Below are 24,957 nucleotides of genomic sequence, written 5' to 3' on the forward strand. Positions count from 1 at the left end.
CAATCTAGTTTTTGTCATTTCAACCAAAATATCCTGAAAAATTTAGACAAAAAAGAAAAAAAATAATCAAGTGAAAAGTTTTTAAAAAAACACATATGCACATTTATTAAGGATGCAAATCTTACTTTTATTAGCCTAGCAATTTTTTTAAGAACATGTATGTGAAATATTTTACTAGTGAAATGAATAGGACAAAGTCCTGCTTCCAGGCACTTACAGACTTACTAATCCTGCAAAATTTGTGTCTACATTACCAATATACCTTTTGGCAATATATCTCTCTACATCCTCCCTAGGCTTAAGTAGGGGCAACCCACCCCTACATCTGGTGCCCAACGTGGAGGCTTTTCTCTAGGGTGAACGAGTAATCAAAACTCCATATCAATCTGCTCAAAGAGCAGAGTTGGTTGCAGTCATTACAGTGTTACAAGATTTTGACCAACCTATCAATATTATATCAGATTCTGCATATGTAGTACAGGCTACAAGGGATGTTGAGACAGCTCTAATTAAATATAGCATGGATGATCAGTTAAACCAGCTATTCAATTTATTACAACAAACTGTAAGAAAAAGAAATTTCCCATTTTATATTACTCATATTCGAGCACACACTAATTTACCAGGGCCTTTGACTAAAGCAAATGAACAAGCTGACTTACTGGTATCATCTGCATTCATAAAAGCACAAGAACTTCATGCTTTGACTCATGTAAATGCAGCAGGATTAAAAAACAAATTTGATGTCACATGGAAACAGGCAAAAGATATTGTACAACATTGCACCCAGTGTCAAGTCTTACACCTGCCCACTCAAGAGGCAGGAGTTAATCCCAGAGGTCTGTGTCCTAATGCATTATGGCAAATGGATGTCACGCATGTACCTTCATTTGGAAGATTATCATATGTTCACGTAACAGTTGATACTTATTCACATTTCATATGGGCAACTTGCCAAACAGGAGAAAGTACTTCCCATGTTAAAAAACATTTATTGTCTTGTTTTGCTGTAATGGGAGTTCCAGAAAAAATAAAAACTGACAATGGACCAGGATATTGTAGTAAAGCTTTCCAAAAATTCTTAAGTCAGTGGAAAATTTCACATACAACAGGAATTCCTTATAATTCCCAAGGACAGGCCATAGTTGAAAGAACTAATAGAACACTCAAAACTCAATTAGTTAAACAAAAAGAAGGGGGAGACAGTAAGGAGTGTACCACTCCTCAGATGCAACTTAATCTAGCACTCTATACTTTAAATTTTTTAAACATTTATAGAAATCAGACTACTACTTCTGCAGAACAACATCTTACTGGTAAAAAGAACAGCCCACATGAAGGAAAACTAATTTGGTGGAAAGATAATAAAAATAAGACATGGGAAATAGGGAAGGTGATAACGTGGGGGAGAGGTTTTGCTTGTGTTTCACCAGAAGAAAATCAGCTTTCTGTTTGGATACCCACTAGACATTTGAAGTTCTACAATGAACCCATCGGAGATGCAAAGAAAAGCACCTCCGCAGAGACGGAGACACCGCAATCGAGCACCGTTGACTCACAAGATGAACAAAATGGTGACATCAGAAGAACAGATGAAGTTGCCATCCACCAAGAAGGCAGAGCTGCCGACTTGGGCACAACTAAAGAAGCTGACACAGTTAGCTACAAAATATCTAGAGAACACAAAGGTGACACAAACCCCAGAGAGTATGCTGCTTGCAGCCTTGATGATTGTATCAATGGTGGTAAGTCTCCCTATGCCTGCAGGAGCAGCTGCAGCTAACTATACCTACTGGGCCTATGTGCCTTTCCAGCCCTTAATTCGGGCAGTCACATGGATGGATAATCCTATAGAAGTATATGTTAATGATAGTGTATGGGTACCTGGCCCCACAGATGATCGCTGCCCTGCCAAACCTGAGGAAGAAGGGATGATGATAAATATTTCCACTGGGTATCGTTATCCTCCTATTTGCCTAGGGAGAGCACCAGGATGTTTAATGCCTGCAGTCCAAGATTGGTTGGTAGAAGTACCTACTGTCAGTCCCATCAGTAGATTCACTTATCACATGGTAAGCGGGATGTCACTCAGGCCACAGGTAAATTATTTACAAGACTTTTCTTATCAAAGATCATTAAAATTTAGACCTAAAGGGAAACCTTGCCCCAAGGAAATTCCCAAAGAATCAAAAAATACAGAAGTTTTAGTTTGGGAAGAATGTGTGGCCAATAGTGCGGTGATATTACAAAACAATGAATTCGGAACTATTATAGATTGGGCACCTCGAGGTCAATTCTACCACAATTGCTCAGGACGAACTCAGTCGTGTCCAAGTGCACAAGTGAGTCCAGCTGTTGATAGCGACTTAACAGAAAGTTTAGACAAACATAAGCATAAAAAATTGCAGTCTTTCTACCCTTGGGAATGGGGAGAAAAAGGAATCTCTACCCCAAGACCAAAAATAGTAAGTCCTGTTTCTGGTCCTGAACATCCAGAATTATGGATGCTTACTGTGGCCTCACACCACATTAGAATTTGGTCTGGAAATCAAACTTTAGAAACAAGAGATCATAAGCCATTTTATACTATTGACCTAAATTCCAGTCTAACGGTTCCTTGACAAAGTTGCGTAAAGCCCCCTTATATGCTAGTTGTAGGAAATATAGTTATTAAACCAGACTCCAAGACTATAACCTGTGAAAATTGTAGATTGTTTACTTGCATTGATTCAACTTTTAATTGGCAACGCCGTATTCTGCTGGTGAGAGCAAGAGAGGGCGTGTGGATCCCTGTGTCCATGGACCGACCGTGGGAGGCCTCGCCATCCGTCCATATTTTGACTGAAGTATTAAAAGGTGTTTTAAATAGATCCAAAAGATTCATTTTTACTTTAATTGCAGTGATTATGGGATTAATTGCAGTCACAGCTACGGCTGCTGTAGCAGGAGTTGCATTGCACTCTTCTGTTCAGTCAGTAAACTTTGTTAATGATTGGCAAAAAAATTCTACAAGACTGTGGAATTCACAATCTAGTATTGATCAAAAATTGGCAAATCAAATTAATGATCTTAGACAAACTGTCATTTGGATGGGAGACAGACTCATGAGCTTAGAACATCGTTTCCAGTTACAGTGTGACTGGAATACGTCAGACTTTTGTATTACACCCCAAATTTACAATGAGTCTGAGCATCACTGGGACATGGTTAGACGCCATCTACAGGGAAGAGAAGATAATCTCACTTTAGACATTTCCAAATTAAAAGAACAAATTTTCGAAGCATCGAAAGCCCATTTAAATTTGGTGCCAGGAACTGAGGCAATTGCAGGAGTTGCTGATGGCCTCGCAAATCTTAACCCTGTCACTTGGGTTAAGACCATTGGAAGTACTACGATTATAAATCTCATATTAATCCTTGTGTGCCTGTTTTGTCTGTTGTTAGTCTGCAGGTGTACCCAACAGCTCCGAAGAGACAGCGACCATCGAGAACAGGCCATGATGACAATGGCGGTTTTGTCGAAAAGAAAAGGGGGAAATGTGGGGAAAAGCAAGAGAGATCAGATTGTTACTGTGTCTGTGTAGAAAGAAGTAGACATAGGAGACTCCATTTTGTTCTGTACTAAGAAAAATTCTTCTGCCTTGAGATTCTGTTAATCTATAACCTTACCCCCAACCCCGTGCTCTCTGAAACATGTGCTGTGTCAACTCAGAGTTAAATGGATTAAGGGCGGTGCAAGATGTGCTTTGTTAAACAGATGCTTGAAGGCAGCATGCTCCTTAAGAGTCATCACCACTCCCTAATCTCAAGTACCCAGGGACACAAAAACTGCGGAAGGCCGCAGGGACCTCTGCCTAGGAAAGCCAGGTATTGTCCAAGGTTTCTCCCCATGTGACAGTCTGAAATATGGCCTCGTGGGAAGGGAAAGACCTGACCGTCCCCCAGCCCGACACCCGTAAAGGGTCTGTGCTGAGGAGGATTAGTAAAAGAGGAAGGAATGCCTCTTGCAGTTGAGACAAGAGGAAGGCATCTGTCTCCTGCCTGTCCCTGGGCAATGGAATGTCTCGGTATAAAACCCGATTGTATGCTCCATCTACTGAGATAGGGAAAAACCGCCTTAGGGCTGGAGGTGGGACATGCGGGCAGCAACACTGCTTTGTAAAGCATTGAGATGTTTATGTGTATGCATATCTAAAAGCACAGCACTTGATTCTTTACCTTGTCTATGATGCAAAGACCTTTGTTCACGTGTTTGTCTGCTGACCCTCTCCCCACAATTGTCTTGTGACCCTGACACATCCCCCTCTTCGAGAAACACCCACAAATGATCAATAAATACTAAGGGAACTCAGAGGCTGGCGGGATCCTCCATATGGGATCCTCCATATGCTGAACGCTGGTTCCCCGGGTCCCCTTTTTTCTTTCTCTATACTTTGTCTCTGTGTCTTTTTCTTTCCTAAGTCTCTCGTTCCACCTTACGAGAAACACCCACAGGTGTGTAGGGGCAACCCACCCCTACAGGCTTATTTGACAAGTGCAAGATAGAAATGAGTTCTAGAAAATCTGATTTGTAAAATATATGAATGGAAGACAAGAAAGGTTAAATGGAAGAATTTCGGGATATTCAGATCTTTAAGGGTAATCACCAAACTCTCCCATAAAATGCTCCCATCACAGTTAAAATGCTTGCTAGCAAAGACTATTGGTGTGGTCCTGTGGCAATTCTTTTATTCTTAATAAGCCAAATGTTTCTTAATTCCATCACAATTAAAGTAAAAAGAAGGGGAACTTGGTTTGGAATAAATCACTTCAGGTCCACAGCCCAATTCACTTTGGATTCACTCAGGCGTGTGTTTATTTTAATAGCTGATCTGAAAGCATGTGAGATGCCACAGCTGACCAGACTGTAAACAGAAAAGCGTACAAGTTAAAACCAAGCACGCATGCAGCATGGAATAATAATCAAGCTAGGCTCCTTATGATGCAAAATGCCAGAAAACCTCCAAGCATTAGGTCAAAGTTTACACAATAGCAAAAGCCTTTTATTCTGTTTCTTAGAGGGGCTTGTAGAACTTTAAGATTCAAGTTCTAAGATAGCTCTACCTAAAAAGCGAGGTCAAAGATGGGTTTTCTTCTCAAGATATTGATATTTGGGTAAGTTTGTACAAGACGGTTTTTTGTGTGTGTTTTTTTTTTTTTTTTTTTTTTTTAGAAAAAGCAGATAGTTGTCACCAAGAGTTGTCCGGAAACAGTGGCAAGGTAATTATTCCTCAAGGAAAGGGCAATTCTCTGAGCTGTAACAGTGGACAATGGTCGAATAGTCACCAACCACGATCTGGGCTCACACATAGCAAAGAGGTATATTAACTAGGATGCCCTACACAGGCGGTCTGTGGATGAGAAATCCCTATGCCCCTCACTTCACCAGGGCTGAAGAGTACGCGATGAGGAGAAATGACTAGGAAAAGGAATAATGTGTGGTGAGGTATGTATGCGAAAGAGAAAAAGGCTGGCGGGGACCCGCGGTGGCTAGAAGGAGAGACGTGGCGGCCCAACGGCTGACTACTTGGGCCCGCGCCGAGCCAGGCTTTCTCCACGGTGCGTGTGGGAGTGCACAGAGGGGCCTCGACGGCTTTTCTGTATGTGTTATAAATAAACCCCAAGAGTGGAAAGCTCCAGCAGGATGCCCTGAGCGCTGGGTCTTCCCAGCAGAAGCGGTGAAGGATCCGCCCCTCGTTTCCCACCCTCGCGCCCCACCCTGTTCCCGCCCCTTCTCTCTTAACCCCGCCCTAGCCCAGCCCCCGCCTCTTTCCACCTCCCTTCCAGTCCGCTCCCGGTTCCTGGCTCCAGCTAGGCTCGGCAGAAATAGGAGCGCGCAGGCGCGACGTGCGGCTCGCAGAACGGCGAGTAGCGGAGCGGGACCCGCTGTGAGTGTGGCGGCCGCGCTGGGTTCCTAGCTGGGGAAACGTGATCCGGGCGAAGCGCCCCAGGAAGGATTGGGGTGTGTGGGGGTGACTTCGGTTCTGGGAGGAGAAACCCGTCAGATATGCGGTAGCGTTGGTAGCGACGCTGCCTGTGGGTGTCCGGCCAGGGCCGCGTGGGGAGCGGAGTGCGTGGTAGCGGGAGTGGGTGAGGGTGGGTATGACGAGAAAAAAAATTGAAGGAATGGGGTTCACAGGCTGGAAGTCCGCACACAGAGTGGGCAGGACCGCGAGGCTTGCCAACGGTGCTGGAGGGTGTCCCAGCTTCAAGTTCAGTCCCCTGCTTGGTGCCCATGAGGGACGTCCCAAGCTCATCCCTTCCTCCAGCGCTGCTTTCTCTGGTGCAGAGTTGCTAGAAACATTCCCCGTCGGAGGGGAAAGGATTTGGAGGCGGTGGGCTGTCGGCCGGGGCTAGTCCCAAGGAGGGCGTGGCGTTCGTGTGACTTTCCTTTACCCACCCCCGGGAATGTGTCCCTCTTCTGATCCATTGTGCCCGTGGACATTTTAACAAAGGCTATGACTGTTTTGTAGGCAGTGGCGGGTGACACTGGGAGGGGGTGCGTGCGAGGTCGGTCGCGGTGCGGCCCTGGGGGATGGGAGAGCGGGGGGAGGGGGAGGCGGCGTGGGGGGAAGTGGAAGGAAGAGAAACAGTCTTCCTGCTTCAGGTTTTTCCTTCTTCCTGGTCCGCTGAATTTGATCACTGGTAGGAACAGCCCCAAGAGGGATATGACTGGAAAGTAGTGTGTGCGCGTTTGGACTCTGGCTCCAGCCACTGGTTTTTGTGATTGTGCTGTGCGAGTATTTTCTACGAGTCCCTTTAGGAGAAAAGCGAAACTAATGGGATTTGAGAGGAAATAATTGAATGAAAGGATGAAGAGGTTGAGTGACAAAACTTAGAGCTTAATTATTTGTCTGTTGATGGTCATACTATAAAGCCAGACTTTGAAGGATGCGAAGGTGTTCAAGCCAGGGTAAGTGAAAAGTTGGTTAGGCTACTGTTGATTGTTTCAATCAAGAGTGGATTATTGGCCATGTGTGTGGATGTGCTGTCAAGATCTTGGGCCGACTCACTTTAGAACCTTTCAAAATAATATTAAGGATACAAAACATTAGGGCAAATATTGTAATATTGGATAAAGCTCCATATGCTTTCATTTTCAAACTTAGGGACTTTTATGAAAGATAGTATATGTGTTCCCAAGCATAGATGTTGATATTTTTACTCATTTGTTTTAAGTTAATACAACAAAATAAACTGAACTTCCTCCTCCTCCACCCCTTTCCCTCGATTGTAAATCCCGTTTTATGAACGTTTACTTTCTGATCTGAAGTATACTTAAAAACACAATTACCCCGCCCAACCCCCACCCCTGCACCAACCCCAGGCATGAGGTGAACAGAATTTCTTCTGGTTTTATTGTTATGTTATTCTTTCTTTTTCTATTTTCCCAAATTTGGGGCAGGTGGAGGGCGGGGAGTGTTAGGGATGCCTTTTCTCTTTTCTAGTGCCTGATGAACTCCTATTCATCTTTCTAGACTTAGCCTGATTCACTTCTTGAAAAATTTTGCCATCTCCTCCAGAGTGAATTAATCACACCCTTTTCTGTTAAATTTATATAACTTGCCTTATTTCTCCATTACTACTAGAACCTCAGTCTTTTGTGTTTCCCTTGTACCTAGAGCTGCCTGGCATGTGATAAGCACCTAATAAACTAACTTACAGATATATATTAATAAATGCTGTTAGAAAGATGGTAATTCATAGGCCGGGTGCAGTGGCTTACTCCTGTAATCCCAGCACTTTGGGAGGCTGAGGCAGGTGGATCACAAGGCCAGGAGATCCAGACCATCCTGGCTAACATGGTGAAACCCCGTCTCTACTAAAAATACAAAAAAATTAGCCGGGCGTGGTGGTGGGCGCCTGTAGTCCCAGCTACTAGGGAGACTGAGGCAGGAGAATGGCATGAACCCGGGAGGCGGAGCTTGCCGTGAGCTGAGATCGCGCCACTGCACTCCAGCCTGGACTACAGAGCGAGACTCCGTCTCAAAAAAAAAAAAAGAAAGAAAGAAAGAAAAAAAAGATAGTAATTCATATTGCATAAAGTTCATGGGATAATACAAGAAATTCAGAATTCTGAAATTGTATTTAATATTTGAGCAGCATTATTTGGAATATGGATAAGTACTGTGTGGAAATATGTTCTCATGTATTAGTCATAGTTTATCCCTCTAAAAAGAGGTGCAAAAACTCTACAGATAAAGGGAAAATAGGGATCAGAAAAAGGTGAAGTTTTTAAAAAGGCCAGTTTCTGATACTGAAACTAGTGAAATTAACTATTTGTAGAAAGACACAAATAGGTTGCTGCTGGAATTTAGGAAGTACTACAAATGAATCAGGTTGCCAGATGGTATTCTCTGAAGGGTGATGTAACTAAAGAAAGCTGTAATCTAACCAGTTGTATTATACTTCTTTTACATCTTAAAGTATTTTCAGCCTTTGGCTAATGGGTCTCTTCATGTTACAGTTCCCTGATAGGCTTGGTCTAACCATTTCTGCCAAACTGTCTTTGACATCTCTCTTAACTCCACCAGGATCACTGGCCTTCCAGTTACCTCTGGCTCCTAACAGGAATTATCTTCCCCCTGTTCCTCACCTCCAGCCTTCTTCTCCTGAATGGATATATGTATTTGAGAAAATACCATGAACAAATGATCACTTACTTTATAAAAGAATGGAATTGGTTCTTTAGTTTAAAAATAAGTCAGAATTGGCTACCTGCTTAGTCTAGCCTTCTGTGCCTGCAAAGCAGACAGAGAACTATGAGCATTAGTAACCCTTATTTTTCATTTCTCCCTTATTCATCTAAATGCAAAAGCACTTTTTTTCATTTCACTTTTAAAAATAGCATTAGTCATTGTTCCCAAAACACTTCAAGTTAGTCTGTTTTTTTGACTAAAACTCAAAACTCAGGGAGGAAGAGTAGTAGCATCCATAAAACTTTTTTAAAGTTCTACATCATCTGTGGACCTACTGACTGAAAAAATATTCCAAACCAACCATTGTGATTATACCTTCCTTCTTAAAACTTTCCTCTTAGACTTCCTTCTCATATTTCTGATTTTTTTTCTCTAATTCTTTGACCAGTTAACCTCAGTCACCTCCACAGTCTTCTCAGGGTTCTGTTCAAAACTCTTTTTCTCACTGTATGCACAAGAGTCAAGGGCATGGAAACTGGAGAAATCGAAAATTGGAGGCAAGACAAGAAGTTAAGCTTTTCTTTCCGAGCATTAGTTTCCTCACTTGTAAAAATGATAATTATAATACTTACCTGATAATTAAGATCAGGTATATAGTGATGTGATGCATAATGACATTTTGGTCAACTATGGACAACATGTGTGATGGTGGTTCCCATAAGATTATAATGGAGCTGAAAAACCTGGTGACTTTGTAGCCTTTGTAATGTCACAGTGCAATGCATTACAGTATATAACACTTGATAATAAATAGCTATGCTAATGGTTTATTTACTATACTATACTTTTTAATTATTATTTTAGAGTATACTTCTACTTATATATTTTTTAAAATTAACTGTAAAACAGCCTCAGACAGGTCCTTCAGGAAGGCAAGAAGAAGGCATTGTTATCATAAGGGATGATATCTCCACCCATGTTATTGCCCCTGAAAACCTTCCAGTGGAACAAGATGTGAAAGTGGAAGAGTGATATTGATGATCCTGACCCTGTGTAGATCTAGGCTAATGTGTATGTTTGTGTCTTAGTTTTTAATAAAAATGTTTAAAAAGTTAAACAAATTAAATAGATAAAAACTTATGGAATAAGGATATAAAGAAAGAAAATGTTTTTGTACAACTGTCCAGTGTATGTTTTAAGCTCAGTATTATTACAAAAGAGTCAAGTTTAAAATATTAAAAAGTTTATGTAGTAAAGAAGTTATAGTAAGCTAAGGTTAATTTATTATTGAAGAAAGAATTACATTTCTTATGTATTTGGTGTAGCCTAAGTGGAGACTGTTTATAAAGACTACAGTAGTGTACAGTAAATGTCCTAGGGCTTCATATCCACTTACCACTCACTCACTGACTTACCCAGAGCAGCTTTCAGTCCTGCAGGCTCTATTCATGGTAAGTGCCCTATACAGATGTACCATTTTTTATCTTTTATACCTATTTCTACTGTACATTTTCTGTGTTTAGATACACAGACATCATTGTGTTACAATTGCCTATTCAGTACAGTAACATGCTGTACAGGATTGTAGCCTAGGAATAATAGGGTATACCATATTGCTTAGGTGTGTAGTAAGCTATACCATCCAGGTATGTGTAAGTACATTCTATGATGTTGACACAACAACGAAATCGCCTAAAGGCGTTTCTCAGACCATATCCCAGTTGTTAAGTGATGCATGACTGTTAACAGCTTATAATGTCTAGCACATAGTAGTGCTTTTAAAATGTTAGCTGTTGTTATTTATGTCTGCTGTTTCTTGTGAGCTCCCATTATTTCAATAGCAATTAACTTCAGAATGTGGATGTATTGATATTTCCCACCCTGTTTGAGCTCCAGTTCTGTATTTGTAGATAACTCCCATGTATTTCCAACAGGTTGCTTAGCACAGTGGTTCTGAAACTTCAGCATGTACAATAATCACAAGATGCATAGATTTCTGGACCCCATACCCAAAGTTTGTGATGTCTAGGATAGAGTCTAAGAATTTCCATTTCTAATAAGTTCATAAATGATGGTGATTCTGCTGTCCCTGGGAAAACATTGAGTGGCATTTATCTGTATGGCATTCAGACAGGTTGGTGGAGAGGAAGGGAGAGGAGAACAAAAGACCAAAAATTTATGAAAATTAAGAACAGAGTGCACTTTAAGCTGGTAGTGCTTTTTTTATTTTTATTTATTTATTTATTTTTTATTGGGAAAGAGTCTCACTCTGTCGCCCAGGCTGGAGTGCAGTGGCATGATCTCGGCTCACTGCAAGCTCTGCCTCCTGGGTTCATGCCATTCTCCTGCCTCAGCCTCCCAAGTAGCTGGGACTACAGGCGACTACCACCATGCCTGGCTAATTTTTTTGTATTTTTAGTAGAGACGGGTTTTCACCGTGTTAGCCAGGATGGTCTTGATCTCCTGACCTCGTGATCCGCCTGCCTCGGCCTCCCACAGTGCTGGGATTACAGGCGTGAGCCACCACGCCCGGCCTGGCCGGTAGTGCTTTTAAGACTGTTTAGAGTGTCCTCTAAAATGTAGAGAGGATAGGACTGACAGAAGATGCTTGGATTTGATGACCACAAGGTTTTCTTTTGTTTGTTTTTGGTGTGTTTCAGGTGCAGATTGTTGGTTTAATTATACTTCTCAGTTGGTATTATATTATCATTATTGTGACCAGGAGAACATATCACAGGTATTTGAGGTAATGGCTTTTTTGTTTGTTTGTTTGTTTTTTGAGACAGGGCCTTTCTGATGCCCAGACTAGAGTGTAGTGGCGCAAACACGGCTCACTGAAGCCTCAACCTCCTGGGCTCAAGCAATCCTCCCACCTCAGCTTCCTGAGTAGCTGGGACCACAAGTATGTGCCACTATGGCCAGCTAATTTTTAAATTAAAAATTTTTTTTTGAGATGAGATCTCACTATATTGCCCAGGCTGGTCTCAAACTCCTGGGCTGAAGTGATCCTACCACCTCAGCCTCCCAAAGTGGTGAGATTACAGACGTGAGCCACCATGCTCAGACATAGAGGTAATGGTTCTTAATCTGGTGTGTGCATCAGACTGTCATAGGGAGCTGTTTCAAACAATACACTTAAGTTTAGTGCCCCTCCCCACAATATTGACTCATAAAATCTGGATTTCAGGGTGTGGGATCTAGGCATGAAAAAATTCCCTGGTTAAGAGCCATCTCTTCAGCAATGTTGGGCAGAATATGGAAGAACTGAAAATAGTTTTATTGGTAAATTGCTGGTGAAAGGAGAATAGAAGAAAAAGACTGGAGTTTGAAGATTTTTGGAGTTCAAGAAAATGGGAATATGTAAAGGTGAAAAGCCTGCTGGAGTCAAGGAGCGATTGAATGTGTAATGTTATGAACATATAATTGATGGAATACAGTACTGGAGCAGGAGAGCAGGAGAGAATGGAATTAGTAGGTACCATAAAAAGAGAGGAGAAAAGAGTGAAAAAAGTAAGTTTAAAGATGGAAGTGGGAGAAGCTGAAAGAACTCTCTTTAAGGGAGGTTTGTTTGCACACTACTGTTCTTCAGTGGAACTTAAGTAGTCTTGAACTCTTAAGTGGAATGGATTTTTTCAAGTTTAATAATGCTAGCAAATAAATCAATAATTTCAGCTATTCCAGCTACCACTAATGGCTACAAGTGTATTTTTCTTCAACTTAGTTTGAATAATTATTTTTTGAAATTAAGTCTAGACATGCTGTGTTGTAATGTTATTGCCCTAGCCCTTGCCGTAAGACTGCTATATCATAAGTTTCATATGATTTTCATTCAGTTATTCAACAAATATTTGTATGACTGTCAATGGCCAGGCATCCTTTTAAACACTGAGGATACAACAGTATATAAAACAGTTATATTTTATTAGAAATTTCCGCCTTTGAGGCGCTTGCATCGTATTTGAGGGAGGCAGATAATAAAGTAAATGAGTAAAATATAAGAAATATATATATATAATTTTCTATACATATACACATAAATATACATATATGTTAAGTGACATGGTGCTGCATTCTTTGGAGAAATACAAAGCAGGGAAGGTGAATGGGGGGACCTATAGGTATTCATCTATAGGTGAATAGAGCATGTTGGAGGGAGGTAATCAGGGAAGACTTCACTGTCAGCAAAGACTTGTAGAAGATAAGAAAACCATTTATTTGGAGGAAGAGCTTCCTAAGCACAGGGAACAGCAGTTGTAAAAGTCTTGAGGTGGTTTCTTTTTGAGACCTTTTAGCTAAAAATAGCAAAATGGTTTTTGCGGCTGGAGTAGCATGAATGAGAAGGGGTGAATAATAAGGCATAGAGTCAGATAAGCAAGAAGGATTGTGGGAGTGGTGGGAAGATTGCAAGAGGAGAAATTTCTGAGTGGGGAGATCAAGAACTACATACTGGCCATGTTGAGTTTGAGATGATTATTTGATACTCCAGGTAGAATTCATGGGATAGGTATGGGTAAACAGGAAACTCTAGGAATGGATCACAACATTATAAGGGAAGAGAAAGGGTCATTGTTTTGCTTTGTTTTTAAATTAAAAAACTTTAGTTTTTTAGAGCAGTGTTAGGTTCATGGAAAAATTACAAGGAAAGTACAGAGAGTTCTCATATACCCCCTCTTCACATACACAACCTCCTGCACTATCAGGACATCCTGTACCACAGTGGTACATTTGTTGCAGTTCATGAACCTCCATGGACATATCATTATCACCTAAAGCTAATTGTTTATATTAGGGCTCACTCTTGGTATTGTACATCTTATGGATTTGGATGAATGTATAATAACATACCCACTATTGTATTAATATTATGATATGATATAGTTTCACTACCCCAAAAATTCTCTGTGTTCTGCCTTTTCAACTGCTCTTCCTTCCAGCCCCTGGAAGCCACTGATCCTTCTACTGTCTCCATAGTTTTTCCTTTTTCAAAATGTCATATAGTTGGAATTATAAAGTATGCAGCTTTTTCATATTGGTTTCTTTCACCTAGTAACGTTCATGTAAGCTTCCTTCATGTTTTTTCATGGTTTAATAGCTTATTTCTTTTTAGTGCTTAATACTCCATTGGATGTACCACAGTTTATTCATTCACCTACTAAAAAATATCTTGGTTGCTTCCAAGTTGTAGTAATTATAAATAAAGCTATTATAAATATCTGTGTGCAGTATTTTATGTGGACATAGATTTTCAATTCATTTGAATACAAAGGAGCTCAATTGCTGGATAAGAATATAGTAGTCCCCCTCCCCATCCATGGTTTCACTTTCCACATTTCCAGTTACCCAAGGTCAACTATGGTCTGCAAATATTAAATGGAAAATTCCAGAAATAAATGTCATAAGTTTTAAATTTTGTGCCATTTTGACATGATGAAATCTCGCACCATCCTACCACATTCTGCCCAAGACATGAATCATCCCATTGTCCAGAGTATCCATGCTGTATATGCCTTTCGCCCATTAGTCACTTAGTAGCCATCTAGGTTGTCAGATCAAAAAAACATAGCATGTATAGGAGTTGGTACTATCCAAGATTTCAGGCACCCTTTGGGGTCTTGGAATGTATTCTCCATGGATCAAGGAGGACTACTTTATGTTTAGTTTTGCAAGAAATTGACAAAGTGTCTTCCAAAGTAACTTACCGCTTTTATTCCCACCAGCAGTGGATGAGTTTCTGTTGCTCCACATCCTTGCCAGCATTTGGTGTTGTCAGTGTTCTGTATTCTGGCCATTTTAATAGATGTGTAGTGCCAGCTCACTGTTGTTTTAACTTGCAATTCCCTAATGACATATGATGTTGGGCTTTCCATATGTTTATTTGTCATCTGTATCCATCTGTATATCTTCTTTGGTGAGGTGTCCACATATTTAGTCCATTTTCAAATCATGTTTTTTTTTTCTCATTGCTGAGTTTTAAGAGTTGTTTGTATATTTTGGATAATAGTACTTTATATGTTATGTCTTCTGCAAATATTTTCTCACAGTCTGTGGCTTGACTTCTCATATTCTTGACAGTGTATTTTGCTGAGTAGGAGTTTATAATATTAAATCCAGCTTATCAATCCTTTCATGAATCATACCTTTGGTGTTATAACTAAAACTCATTACCATATTAGAGGTCATGTAGATTTTTTCCTATGTTCTAGGAGTTTTATAGTTTTGTATTTTACATTTAGGTATATGATCCATTTTGAGATTTTTATGAAGGGTGTAAGGCCATATCTAGATTCATTTTTTTTTCATGTGGATGTCCAGTTGTTCCAGCATCATTTGTTGAAAAGTCTATCTTCATTGTTTTGCCTTTGCTCCTTTGTCAAAGATCAGTTGACGATATGGATATATCTCTCTATTCTGTTACATTTACCTGTTTGTCCATTCTTTTGCCACTGTCTTTATTAATGTAGTTTAATAGTAATTCTTGTAATTAGGTAGTGTCAGTCCACCAACTTTGGTGTTCTACAATATTGTCTTGGCTATTCTGTATCTGCTGCCTCTCCGTATAAACTTTAGAATCAGTTGTTTTTAAAAAAAAAAAATTCACAAAATCACTTGCTGGGATTTTGATTGGGGTTGCACTGAATTCGTAGATCAAGTTGGAAAGAACTGATATCTTGAGACTATTGAGTCTTCCTATTCGTGAACATGGGATATCTTTCCATTTATTTAGTCTTGATTTTTTTCACCAGAGTTTTGTGGTTTTCCCAATGGAGATCTTGCTCATCGCTGATATATAGGAAAAGAATTGACTTTTATTTATTAACCTTGTATCCTGTAACCTTACTATTATCACTTATTAGTTCCAGGAGATTTTATTTAAAACAATCAATTCTTTGGAATTTTTCTACATAGACAATCATGTCATGTGTGAACAAAAACAGTTTTATTTCTTCCTTCCCAATCGGTATACCTTTTGTTTCCTTTCCTTGTCTTATCACATAAGATGGGATTTTCAGTATGATTTTGAAAAGGAGTGGTGAGAGGGGACATCCTTGCCTTTTTTCTGAGCTTAGAGGGAATGCTTCAAGTCTTGCACCATTAAGTATGATGTCAACTGTAGTGTTTTTATAGATGCCTTTTTCCATTTGAGTGAGTTCCTATCTATTCCTAGTTTGCTGAGAGTTTTTTTTTTTTTTTTAAATCATGAATCAGTGTTGGATTTTGTTAAGTGCTTTTTCTGAATATATGGATATCATTGTGTAAATTTTCCCTTTTGGCCTGTTGATGTTCTGGAGTACATTAATTGGTTTTCAAATATTGAACCAGCCTTGCATACTTGTCATACATCTCACTTGATCATAGCATATAATTTTTTTATATATGGTTGGTGGATACAATTGATAATATTTTGTTGAGGATTTTTCAATCTGTGTTTATGGTAGATATTGGTCTGTAGTTTTCTTTTCTAGTAATGTCTTTGTCTGGTTTTGGTTTTAGGGTAATTCTGACCTCATAGTATTGCCTTGGCTTCTAACTTCAGGAGAAATTGTAGAGAACTGGTATAGTTTATTCCTTAAGTGGTAGAATTCAGCGGTAAACCCATCTGGGTGTGGTGCTTTCTGTTTTGCAGGTTATTATTGTTTCAATTTCTTTAGTATAGTTCTATTCACATTGTCTATTTCTTGTGTGAATTTTGGCAGATTGTATCTTTCAAGGAATTGGTCCATTTCAAGGAATTGGTCCACTTCAAGGAATTGGTCCATTTCATCTAGCTTATCAAATTTGTGGGGATAAAATTGTTCATAATATTCCTTTATTATCCTTTTAATGTCCATGGGATCTGTAGTGATGTCCTTTCTTTCATTTCTGATAATAATTTGTGTCCCCTCTCTTCTTTTCTTAATTACCCTGGCAAGTTTATTGAATTCATTGATCTTTTCAAAAAACCAGCCTTTGGTTTCATTTATTTTTCCCTATTGATTTTCTGTTTTCAGTTTCACTGATTTCTGCTTCAATTGTATTATTTCTTTTCTCCTATTTACTTCAGGTTTAATTTGCTCTTCTTTTTCTAATTTCCTAGGATGGAAACTTAGATGATTGATTTCAGATCTTTCTTTTTTTCTAATGTATGCATTCAAGCTATAAATTTCCCTCTAAGCACTACTTTTGCTGCATCCCACAAATTGTGACAAGTTGTATTTTAATTTTCACTTAGTTCAAAATATGTTTTTAATTTCTCTTGGGATTTTTTTCTTCAATAATCCATGTGTTATTTAAAGGTATGTAGTTTAATCTCTACATATATGGGGTAATTCCAGCTATCCTTCTGTAATTGTTTTCTAGTTTAATTCCACTGTAGTCTGAGAGCTGACATTGCATAATTTCTATTCTTTTACATTTGTTAAGATATGTTTTATGTCCCAGAATGTGATCTGTCTTGGTGCATATTCCACATGAGCTTGAGAAAAATGTGTAATTTTCTGTTGTTGGACGAAGTAGTTTATATATGTCAGTAATACCCAGTTAATTGATGGTACTATCAAAGCTGTTGAGTTCAGCCATTTCCTTACTGATTGTCTTCAAATAACACTATACCCCTTCATGGGTACAACCTCTTTGTATTGCAACACCTTTCCTACAATGGCAAAGTGATTTGGTTATCCTGAAAACCTGAGGGACCATAGAAATAATGTTGCCATTGCAAGTTGCTTTTTGAATCTCCTAAGGAAATAACTGTATGTCAAACCTTAGTTCAGCATTGACTGAACACCTTTGGTATGTAAGGGGTGTGTGTGCTAGCTTTACCTTTTGTAAATTAGCGACATAATTACTTCTCAAGATGTCATTGGGCATAATGAAATGAGAATCAAAGTGCCACAGGGCTGGGGTAATCATAGCTCTTAAAAATGCTCAAGGCCGGGTGCGGTGGCTCACGACTGTAATCCCAGCACTTTGGGAGGCCAGGGCCGGCAGATCACGAGGTCAGGAGATCAAGACCATCCTGGCTAACATGGTGAAACTGCATCTCTACTAAAAATACAGAAAATTAGCCGGGCATGGTGGTGGTAGCCTGTAGTCCCAGCTACTCAGGAGGCTGAGGCAGGAGAATGGCGTGAACACGGGAGGCAGAGCTTGCAGTGAGCCGAGATGGTGCCACTGCACTCCAGCCTGGGCGACAGAGCGAGACTCAGTCAAAAAAAAAAAAAAAAAGCTGAATAATTGCTATTCTTTCTCCATTATTGTGTGGTAATAATTGGTATAGTTATTTTCAACCTCATTCAAATACCAATGATGAGTTTTTGATAGCACTTGTTATCTTCTTGAAAGGCTTGCAAATTAAATGCACTAGAATTAAAATAACAATTTCATAATTTGAACTTTTAGGTACATTTTTTCAGTGCCTCAGAATTCGTAACCTATTATTTCTTTGGGAGAACATGTTATATTTTAATCTTTGAGTTGGAGTAAGTTGTCTGTGGTCTATTTCTTCCCTTCTTTCAAAACTGTGTCTGAGATGTGTGTTGTTTTCTGGAGTCCTAGTTAACCAAACACCTCCTTTTTCAGTGACAAAGCCTTGTTACTGAAAGCACTTTATGTTCTGTGAATCTCCTCCAATCTGTCTCCAGTGTGCTTGTTCTTTGTGGTTTGGTGTCTAATATTATGCATTCCAATTTTGTAAAAAAATCTATATGAGTAACTTGCCACAGTAATCCTCTCTGACATGTTTGCTTCAGGGAAAAAGCAGGAAAAGTCAGAAACGTAAGCCTAGGTTTAAAATTTGCTGTCGCTGCAAAAAAGTGAATAGAATATATTCCAAGTTTCTTTTTCTGTATTAGTATTACCTATGGGACCAGAATAATTATTTTGGCAAGGATATATTTAATTTCCTGTGTAATTTTATCCTGCTTCAGTATCTTAGTCATTTTTCCTTTGATTTCTCAAAAAAATTATAGAAGTAAAAAAAGAAATTTGGTTATTTAGGTTTATAAACAGTCTAAAAATACAAATATTTTTGTTGCATTAAATATGAACTATAGTATAAAATAAATACATGTGCTCTTTGAATTTTAAACTTCCTTTAACTTATAATGCAAATAGTAGATATTAATATGTACTTTTTTATATATTTCATTCTCTAAACTATGAATGTTAACACGGTTTATATACTTGACCTTTGCAAAGTTTTGAACAGTCCACTCCTACTGCTGTTGTTCTAGCATTATTTCCTTCCTAATATGGTAGTCATTTTTTTTTTTTAACTTTTCTCCCCAGTCATTTCTGGCCTTAACCCAAGTCTGCCCATCCACAGATATTGAAAGCTTCCAACCTTCAGGAACTACCCTTCACATTACTCCTAGAAAGCCCCATCTAGCCCTACAGATCAAACTGTTCACTTTCAAAGGTTGTTTGTGCTTAACCTTTCTTCTATTTTTTCTGTTTGCATTCCTCATTTGCATTTCAGTTCTTCACCTTTTAACTGAGGCTAGTTTTCTGCCAGAATCTCAGCCCCATTTAACCAGGGGTCAGACCATCATATTGTCTTTGTCTACTTGGTTTCTGGTTGGTTCCCACTACCAGGAATCAGGATGCTGAATATCCCTAGAATCCTTACCGTTGGAGTGGGTGGACTCTAGTCTACTTCAACTGGGGCTGTCAAGAGGAAAAAGGTGTCAGAGTCCTCAGCAGACTGGGAGGGGGCCTGGAGCAAATCCTGTGTTAAAATGGGATTTTGTTTTTTCTTCTGGGACCCAAACCCACTCTTGACAGTTTTGTTCTTCACATGAGAGTATAGTGATTGTTCATTATTCAGAAGATTGCCCAAATTATTTTTTCCTCTCATCTGTTGAGCAATTCCTGGCCATATGGATTATCTTCCTTAGTAATAATACAAATGACAACAATAATAATAACCATTCTATGTTGCACCAGATATTTTATTTTTATCATTTTTATTGCCCTGTAAGATATATGGCTTTTATCTCCATTTTCTAGTAAGTACATTGCAGTTCAAAGAGTTTAAGTGCCCAAGCTCACTTTGGAGGTATACAGTAGAACTGAAATATCAAATCAGGTTTCTCTGACATTACAGCATGGAGCTTTTTTTTTAGGAGACCCGTTGCATGAAGCATAGTTTTGGGCTGTCTCTTCTCATTCTCAGTTTCACACAGTAAGACTTTGTGTTTACGAAGATAAAATATATATTGAGGATTTACTATGCATGCATTTCATGCATCTAGCATTATGATCTAACATGGATTAGTGCTTGATGAATATTAACTAAAGAATGAGAGGAGACTCTAAATTTGTTAGAAAGGGTAATCTCCCTGTGCTTAACACAGTGGCAGGCATATGGTTGGTGCTAAAAAATATTTGTTGAATTGATGAGATCACCTACTTAGGTATTGTTGAATTAATGATATTATCCACTATATCTTTCCATTAAAAGAGATGACTGTGAATTTAAGTAGCTGAGCCATTGATCCAGTTGTCTAGTAAAGGAAAAGATCAGTTTAAATGGATGTTTTTTCCTTTGGATGCCTGAAAGTGTACTTGGTATCATATAATGAATTCTGCTTCCAAAAGAAGGCTGTCACTTACTTGTTTCATCTTACTTGACCTTTCACTCATTCACCCCCCAAAACTTCTTCCTTGACTTTTGCCTCTTCCCTAGATAATGCCATTAATTCCCACAACTTCCACCTCATTCTTCACACTGAAAATTCTCACATCTGTACCCAGTCAAAATTTTTCCCTGAAGATCCAGAGGCATATACATGACTGCCTACCTTAAAGTAAACTGTCTAAAACAGAACTTCTCCCCCTGCGTAACACCCCACCTATATGTCTGCTTTTTCTCCTTTTTTTTTTTTTCTCATTTTGTTAAATAGTGAAGGAGGCCCTGTATTCGGGATAAAGACTTCTGGATCCTGGGTATAAATAGGAATGTGACCACATGGGGTTCCCTTTGCCACTCCTTTGGAGAAATCACAGTCCTGGTGCTAGAGTTAGGACCCCTATATTAAGGAGCTAATGGTAGTCTATATCACCCCCTCCAAAAATGTTTCTGCTTTTTTTTGCTTTTCTGTTAACCATCTACTCCTCCTTGCTGATACAAGCAGGGATGATAAGAAAGTGAGCCCTCTTTCTCATTACCTCCTTTTCTGAAGCATATGTGAGAGAATGCAATCTGATTATCATTTATAGGCTCTCATCCCAAACTTATTTTAAATGCAAATCTTGAGATTAAAACCATTTTATCTTTTATCTAACATTGGATTGACTGCAATAATCATGTGATTTCATAGATTACTTTGAGAGTTTATACTGCACTCTATGTTTAGATATCCCAGTGTCTATCTGTAGCCCATAATTAGTGAAGACAATAATATTCTCTTGAATTTTTATTGTGGTTTCATGTCCACAGAACACTCTCAAGGCTTGTGTGGATTTTTCCCCCATTCTCCATTTCTTTCTTAGCTGGATAATAGGCCACAAATTGTTTTATGGATTCCTTTTCCTGTTACTTCCCATCTTCACAAAGGTAGAGTTAACTCTCACCTCCCTCCCTGGGCCTATCCATGGTTTAATCCTTCTTGTGCTGTAGTTACTGGACTTCAACTGATGGTATTAATGTTTTTTCATGTTACATTGCTACAATGGCATGTGGTTTTGCTTCTCTTTTTTTCCATCATCACATCACACACTTGGCAGGACCAATTTGTCTAAAACCATATATGAATTGTCTCCAAACAGCCTTATTTAAGTCAGATGTTGTCTCTGTAAAACGTTGGCAAAGAAATCTTAAGTATTCCCTTCCTACATATAGTCATATTAAATAGAACTTTGTGAGGCATTGCATTCTTTTTATTCCAAAAATGTTTAATATAGCTCCATATGTAGTATTGACGGAAACTATGAATTCTATTAAGATGGCCAAAAGTTAGTGAACTTCTGCCACGGACCCTGGTGGACTGAACAAAGGAGGACAAATGCGGGAATAAAGACAAAGACAAAAGAGTATGTTTGGAAGAAGGGGTCGGGGGCTCCTTGCTTCTGGTGAACAAGGGCCCTGAGCTTCTAGAGCCCTTCGTATTTATTGGGTAAAAGAAATAGGGAGAAGGGGTGGTTGTCAGTCAGCTGCTTGGTTTAGTGCAGGCCTGCATGACTGCTTTCTCCAGATGTTCCAGTAGATAACCTCAAGGAGCATGGCACCAGGAAGTGACTGCCCTCAGCATACCTTCTGGTGGCAGGTGCAGATGTGAGTTTGCCCACATCCTGCATTCATGATAAACAGTTTGCTGTTTGATCATATAGCCTCCAGTGGAATGCTGAGTTGGTCACGACCCTCAGACTTTCAGCTCCCAACAAACTTCTAGCCTCCTTTTTGGTATAGGTAAATCTTAGTTGCTATATAATAATCTGTTATCTGTCTGTCCATATCTGCATTTAAAGAAATGTGATTAAAACTCATTTTGTTGGAGGTTCTCCAGCCAGCCAGGGTTAAAGCAGAGTATCTCAGAGAGCACTGACTTGATCTTATTTTATAGCTTATGTTCTAGCACTTTCTTGGGTAGATACTTCTCATTGTAGTGCCTCTGTTGTTTTAGAACCATTGCCTTTGATTTGACCAGAAGCAACAGCATTATTTTCAGGGAGTATTACCAGACCTTAAGGGTATCCTTCTGTGGGACCAAGAGTGTGTGGTGAGGTAGTACAAGTGCTTCCTTCACTGTGCATAGCAATATCCTCCCACAAATAGGTCCCCTGCTTCAGGGGTTCCTGTATTTTGAGTGATTAATTGCATTAGCCTTTATGGTAGGTGACAGGATATTCTGTTCAAAACTTTATGCTTACCCTACTCCACTACCACTTTCTTTTAACTAATTCAAGTCTCAGCCGAGACTGCAAAAATTTTGAAATTAAATGTTATTCTAGTACTTCTGGTTCACCAAAAATCAGGTAAGTTCAGCATATTACAGAACAGCCTTGCTGTGCAGCACTCTGACAACTTTGCACAACTTAATATAGGATATGGGGGCAATGCTTGACTGTAGTCTGACCCAATTCTTGGTGAAATGCCCTGCAATTCTGGCTAGAGCAAGGAAGATAACAAGCCTGGTAAGCTGCTGTGAGACAGTTTCTCATCCCTGTCATGTAGGAAACTGCCATAATACCATTTCTCACCCATTTTCTAGTTTCAGTTGAATGCAGAACTTTTCACCTTATACCCTGTGTGGGATAAGCCTATGAATTTTCTTGGGTTTAGTTTAGAGATGGCTCTTCAACAGCACCATGATCCATTGCTTGGACCATTTGTTATCTGTATCTTCTAGTTTGGTGTCATGATGTGAGACTAGGGACTTGGGGAACTGATACCATGCTGATTTAGCTTTCGATGTCTGTGTAAGTAATCAGTTGTCTGAATTCATCTGGGCCAAATCTCCTTTACCAGCCAAATCAATGGAAGTGTGGCAAGCCAACCTAACAGCTGTATCAGTAATACTTGTGGCCCTGTTAGCCATCACATTGCTGCTTTGGTAATGTTTAACTGTGTAACAAAGTGGGACTCTTACTGACCAAACACCCAGCTAGTATATGTACTATGGGATATTCCTTGAGCCTTCTACTTGTCTCTGGGCTAAATGGAGCCCCCAGTTTGGCAGGTGGACAGAGGCCAGAGCTGTATATCAGAATTACTCTGAATTGCTTTTCTCACATTGTCAGCCCAAGGAAGATACCAAGACCCGCTCATTGGAAAGTCTTATTTACACAACTAGAAGGGCCATACCAATTCTGAAGCTGCCCTCACACACACATCTACCTGAGTGTGGTAAGAAAGGAAGCACAATAACAGTGTTTGGGCCTACTCAGAATGGTGCACTTTGAATATGTGGTTGCCTCCTGCTCGTCAATCCTGTGGTCTCCTCAGTCTATGGTGTTTTGTGTTTCAAAGAAACCAAATGTTTGACCATATAAGCATCTGTAAAACATTTCTAGTTTGGCATAATATCTGGAAAAAATAGAAGGCAACATGGAGAATAATCTCTAAAGTATACATTTTTGTAAAAAAAAAATGCAATACTTGATTTTGCATTATATTCTTTTCTAATATAGGCATTTAAGGCATTTTTGCCTTCTAAGCACTATTTTAACTGTGTTTGTAGATTTTGATATGTATTTTTATTATATTTAGTTCAAAATTTTGTCTACTTTCTCTTGTAATTTATTCTTTAATTCAATGATTAATTTACAATTGTGTTTTTACTGTCCAAATATGTAGGGTTTTCCTGGTTTTCATGTAGGTAAATTTGAGAGGAAAATGTTAACATAGCAGATCTGTGTTAACATTCAGCAGATCTCCTTCATATCTCCAAGGGAACTTGGAATCATGATTGACTCTTGACCAGCCACTGGGAATGTGACCCTTTGGATGTCTTTTACATAAATGGTGGATTTTTTTTTTGTACACTTGGAGCAATGGACTATGTAGGTACCTGCTTGTCAAAATTGCTTTGTACAAACATCAAGATTGATAAGGTATACCTGGTTTATAAGTCTTGGTTATTGTGGCTGGTCCTATAGCTGGATATGCCTATATGGCCAGCCCTCTGTAAAAGCTATGAATGCTGAGACTTAAATGCTCTTGCGCTCTTCTTCAAATAGAGATATTCTGTATATGTTCCTATATTGCGCTACTAGAGAGAAAGCACATATAGAAAGCCTATGTCTGACCTCTCTGAGTTCTACCCAATGCATATCTTTTTCCTGCTGCTTTTACTCTGCTCCTTTTGCTGTAATACATTTTAGCCTTGATTATAACCTAATATTGAGTCGTTTTGATGAACCTCGAACTTGAGGGTGGTCCTGGGTTCCCCAAAACTGTATTCTAATTTAATTCTATTGTGGTCAGAGAATACACTCCATATGATTCCTTTTTTTAATGTTGAGACTTGTTTCATGGCCTAGAATATGATCTTTCCTGGTAAGTACATCACATGCCCTGAAAAGAATGTGTATTTTGGCATTACTGGATGTATTGTTCTATGAATACCAGTTATATAAAAGTAGCTAATAGAGTTCAGATCTTCTGTGTTTTGCTGATTTTGTTTTTCTAGTTCAGTTAATTGCTGAAACAAGATTGTTAAAATCTCTAGTTATGATTGTGGAATTATGGATTTCTGCATTCAATTCTGACAGTTCTTGTTTCATGTATTTTAAAATGCTATTATGGGATCCATATGCATTTGGTATGATCTTTTCTATTGAATTGACCCTTTTATCATTA

The 24,957-nt window shown here is 39.1% G+C and overlaps 2 protein-coding genes across 3 annotated transcripts in view; both read left to right on the forward strand.

The window, feature by feature from the left end:
* Positions 1-1,484: 1,484 nt before the first annotated feature.
* LOC129395330 (endogenous retrovirus group K member 6 Env polyprotein-like) lies at positions 1,485-4,514 on the forward strand. The gene is given in 1 exon segment (XM_055106518.2): positions 1,485-4,514. A coding segment is annotated over 1 exon segment (2,100 nt). The 3' UTR covers positions 3,585-4,514.
* A 1,260-nt stretch (positions 4,515-5,774) lies between these two features.
* PRRG1 (proline rich and Gla domain 1) overlaps positions 5,775-24,957 on the forward strand; it is a 108,132-nt gene continuing 88,949 nt past the window's right edge. Inside the window, exon 1 of one of the 2 annotated variants that reach the window (XM_003805973.4) lies at positions 5,775-5,927. The gene's annotated coding sequence lies outside the window, so the exon portion shown is untranslated. Of the gene's footprint in view, positions 6,002-24,957 lie in introns of both variants that reach the window. The other variant, XM_003805974.6, reaches the window with a different exon arrangement.

The sequence above is a fragment of the Pan paniscus genome, chromosome X (genome assembly GCF_029289425.2).
Source record: "Pan paniscus chromosome X, NHGRI_mPanPan1-v2.0_pri, whole genome shotgun sequence".
Lineage (NCBI taxonomy): Eukaryota > Metazoa > Chordata > Mammalia > Primates > Hominidae > Pan > Pan paniscus.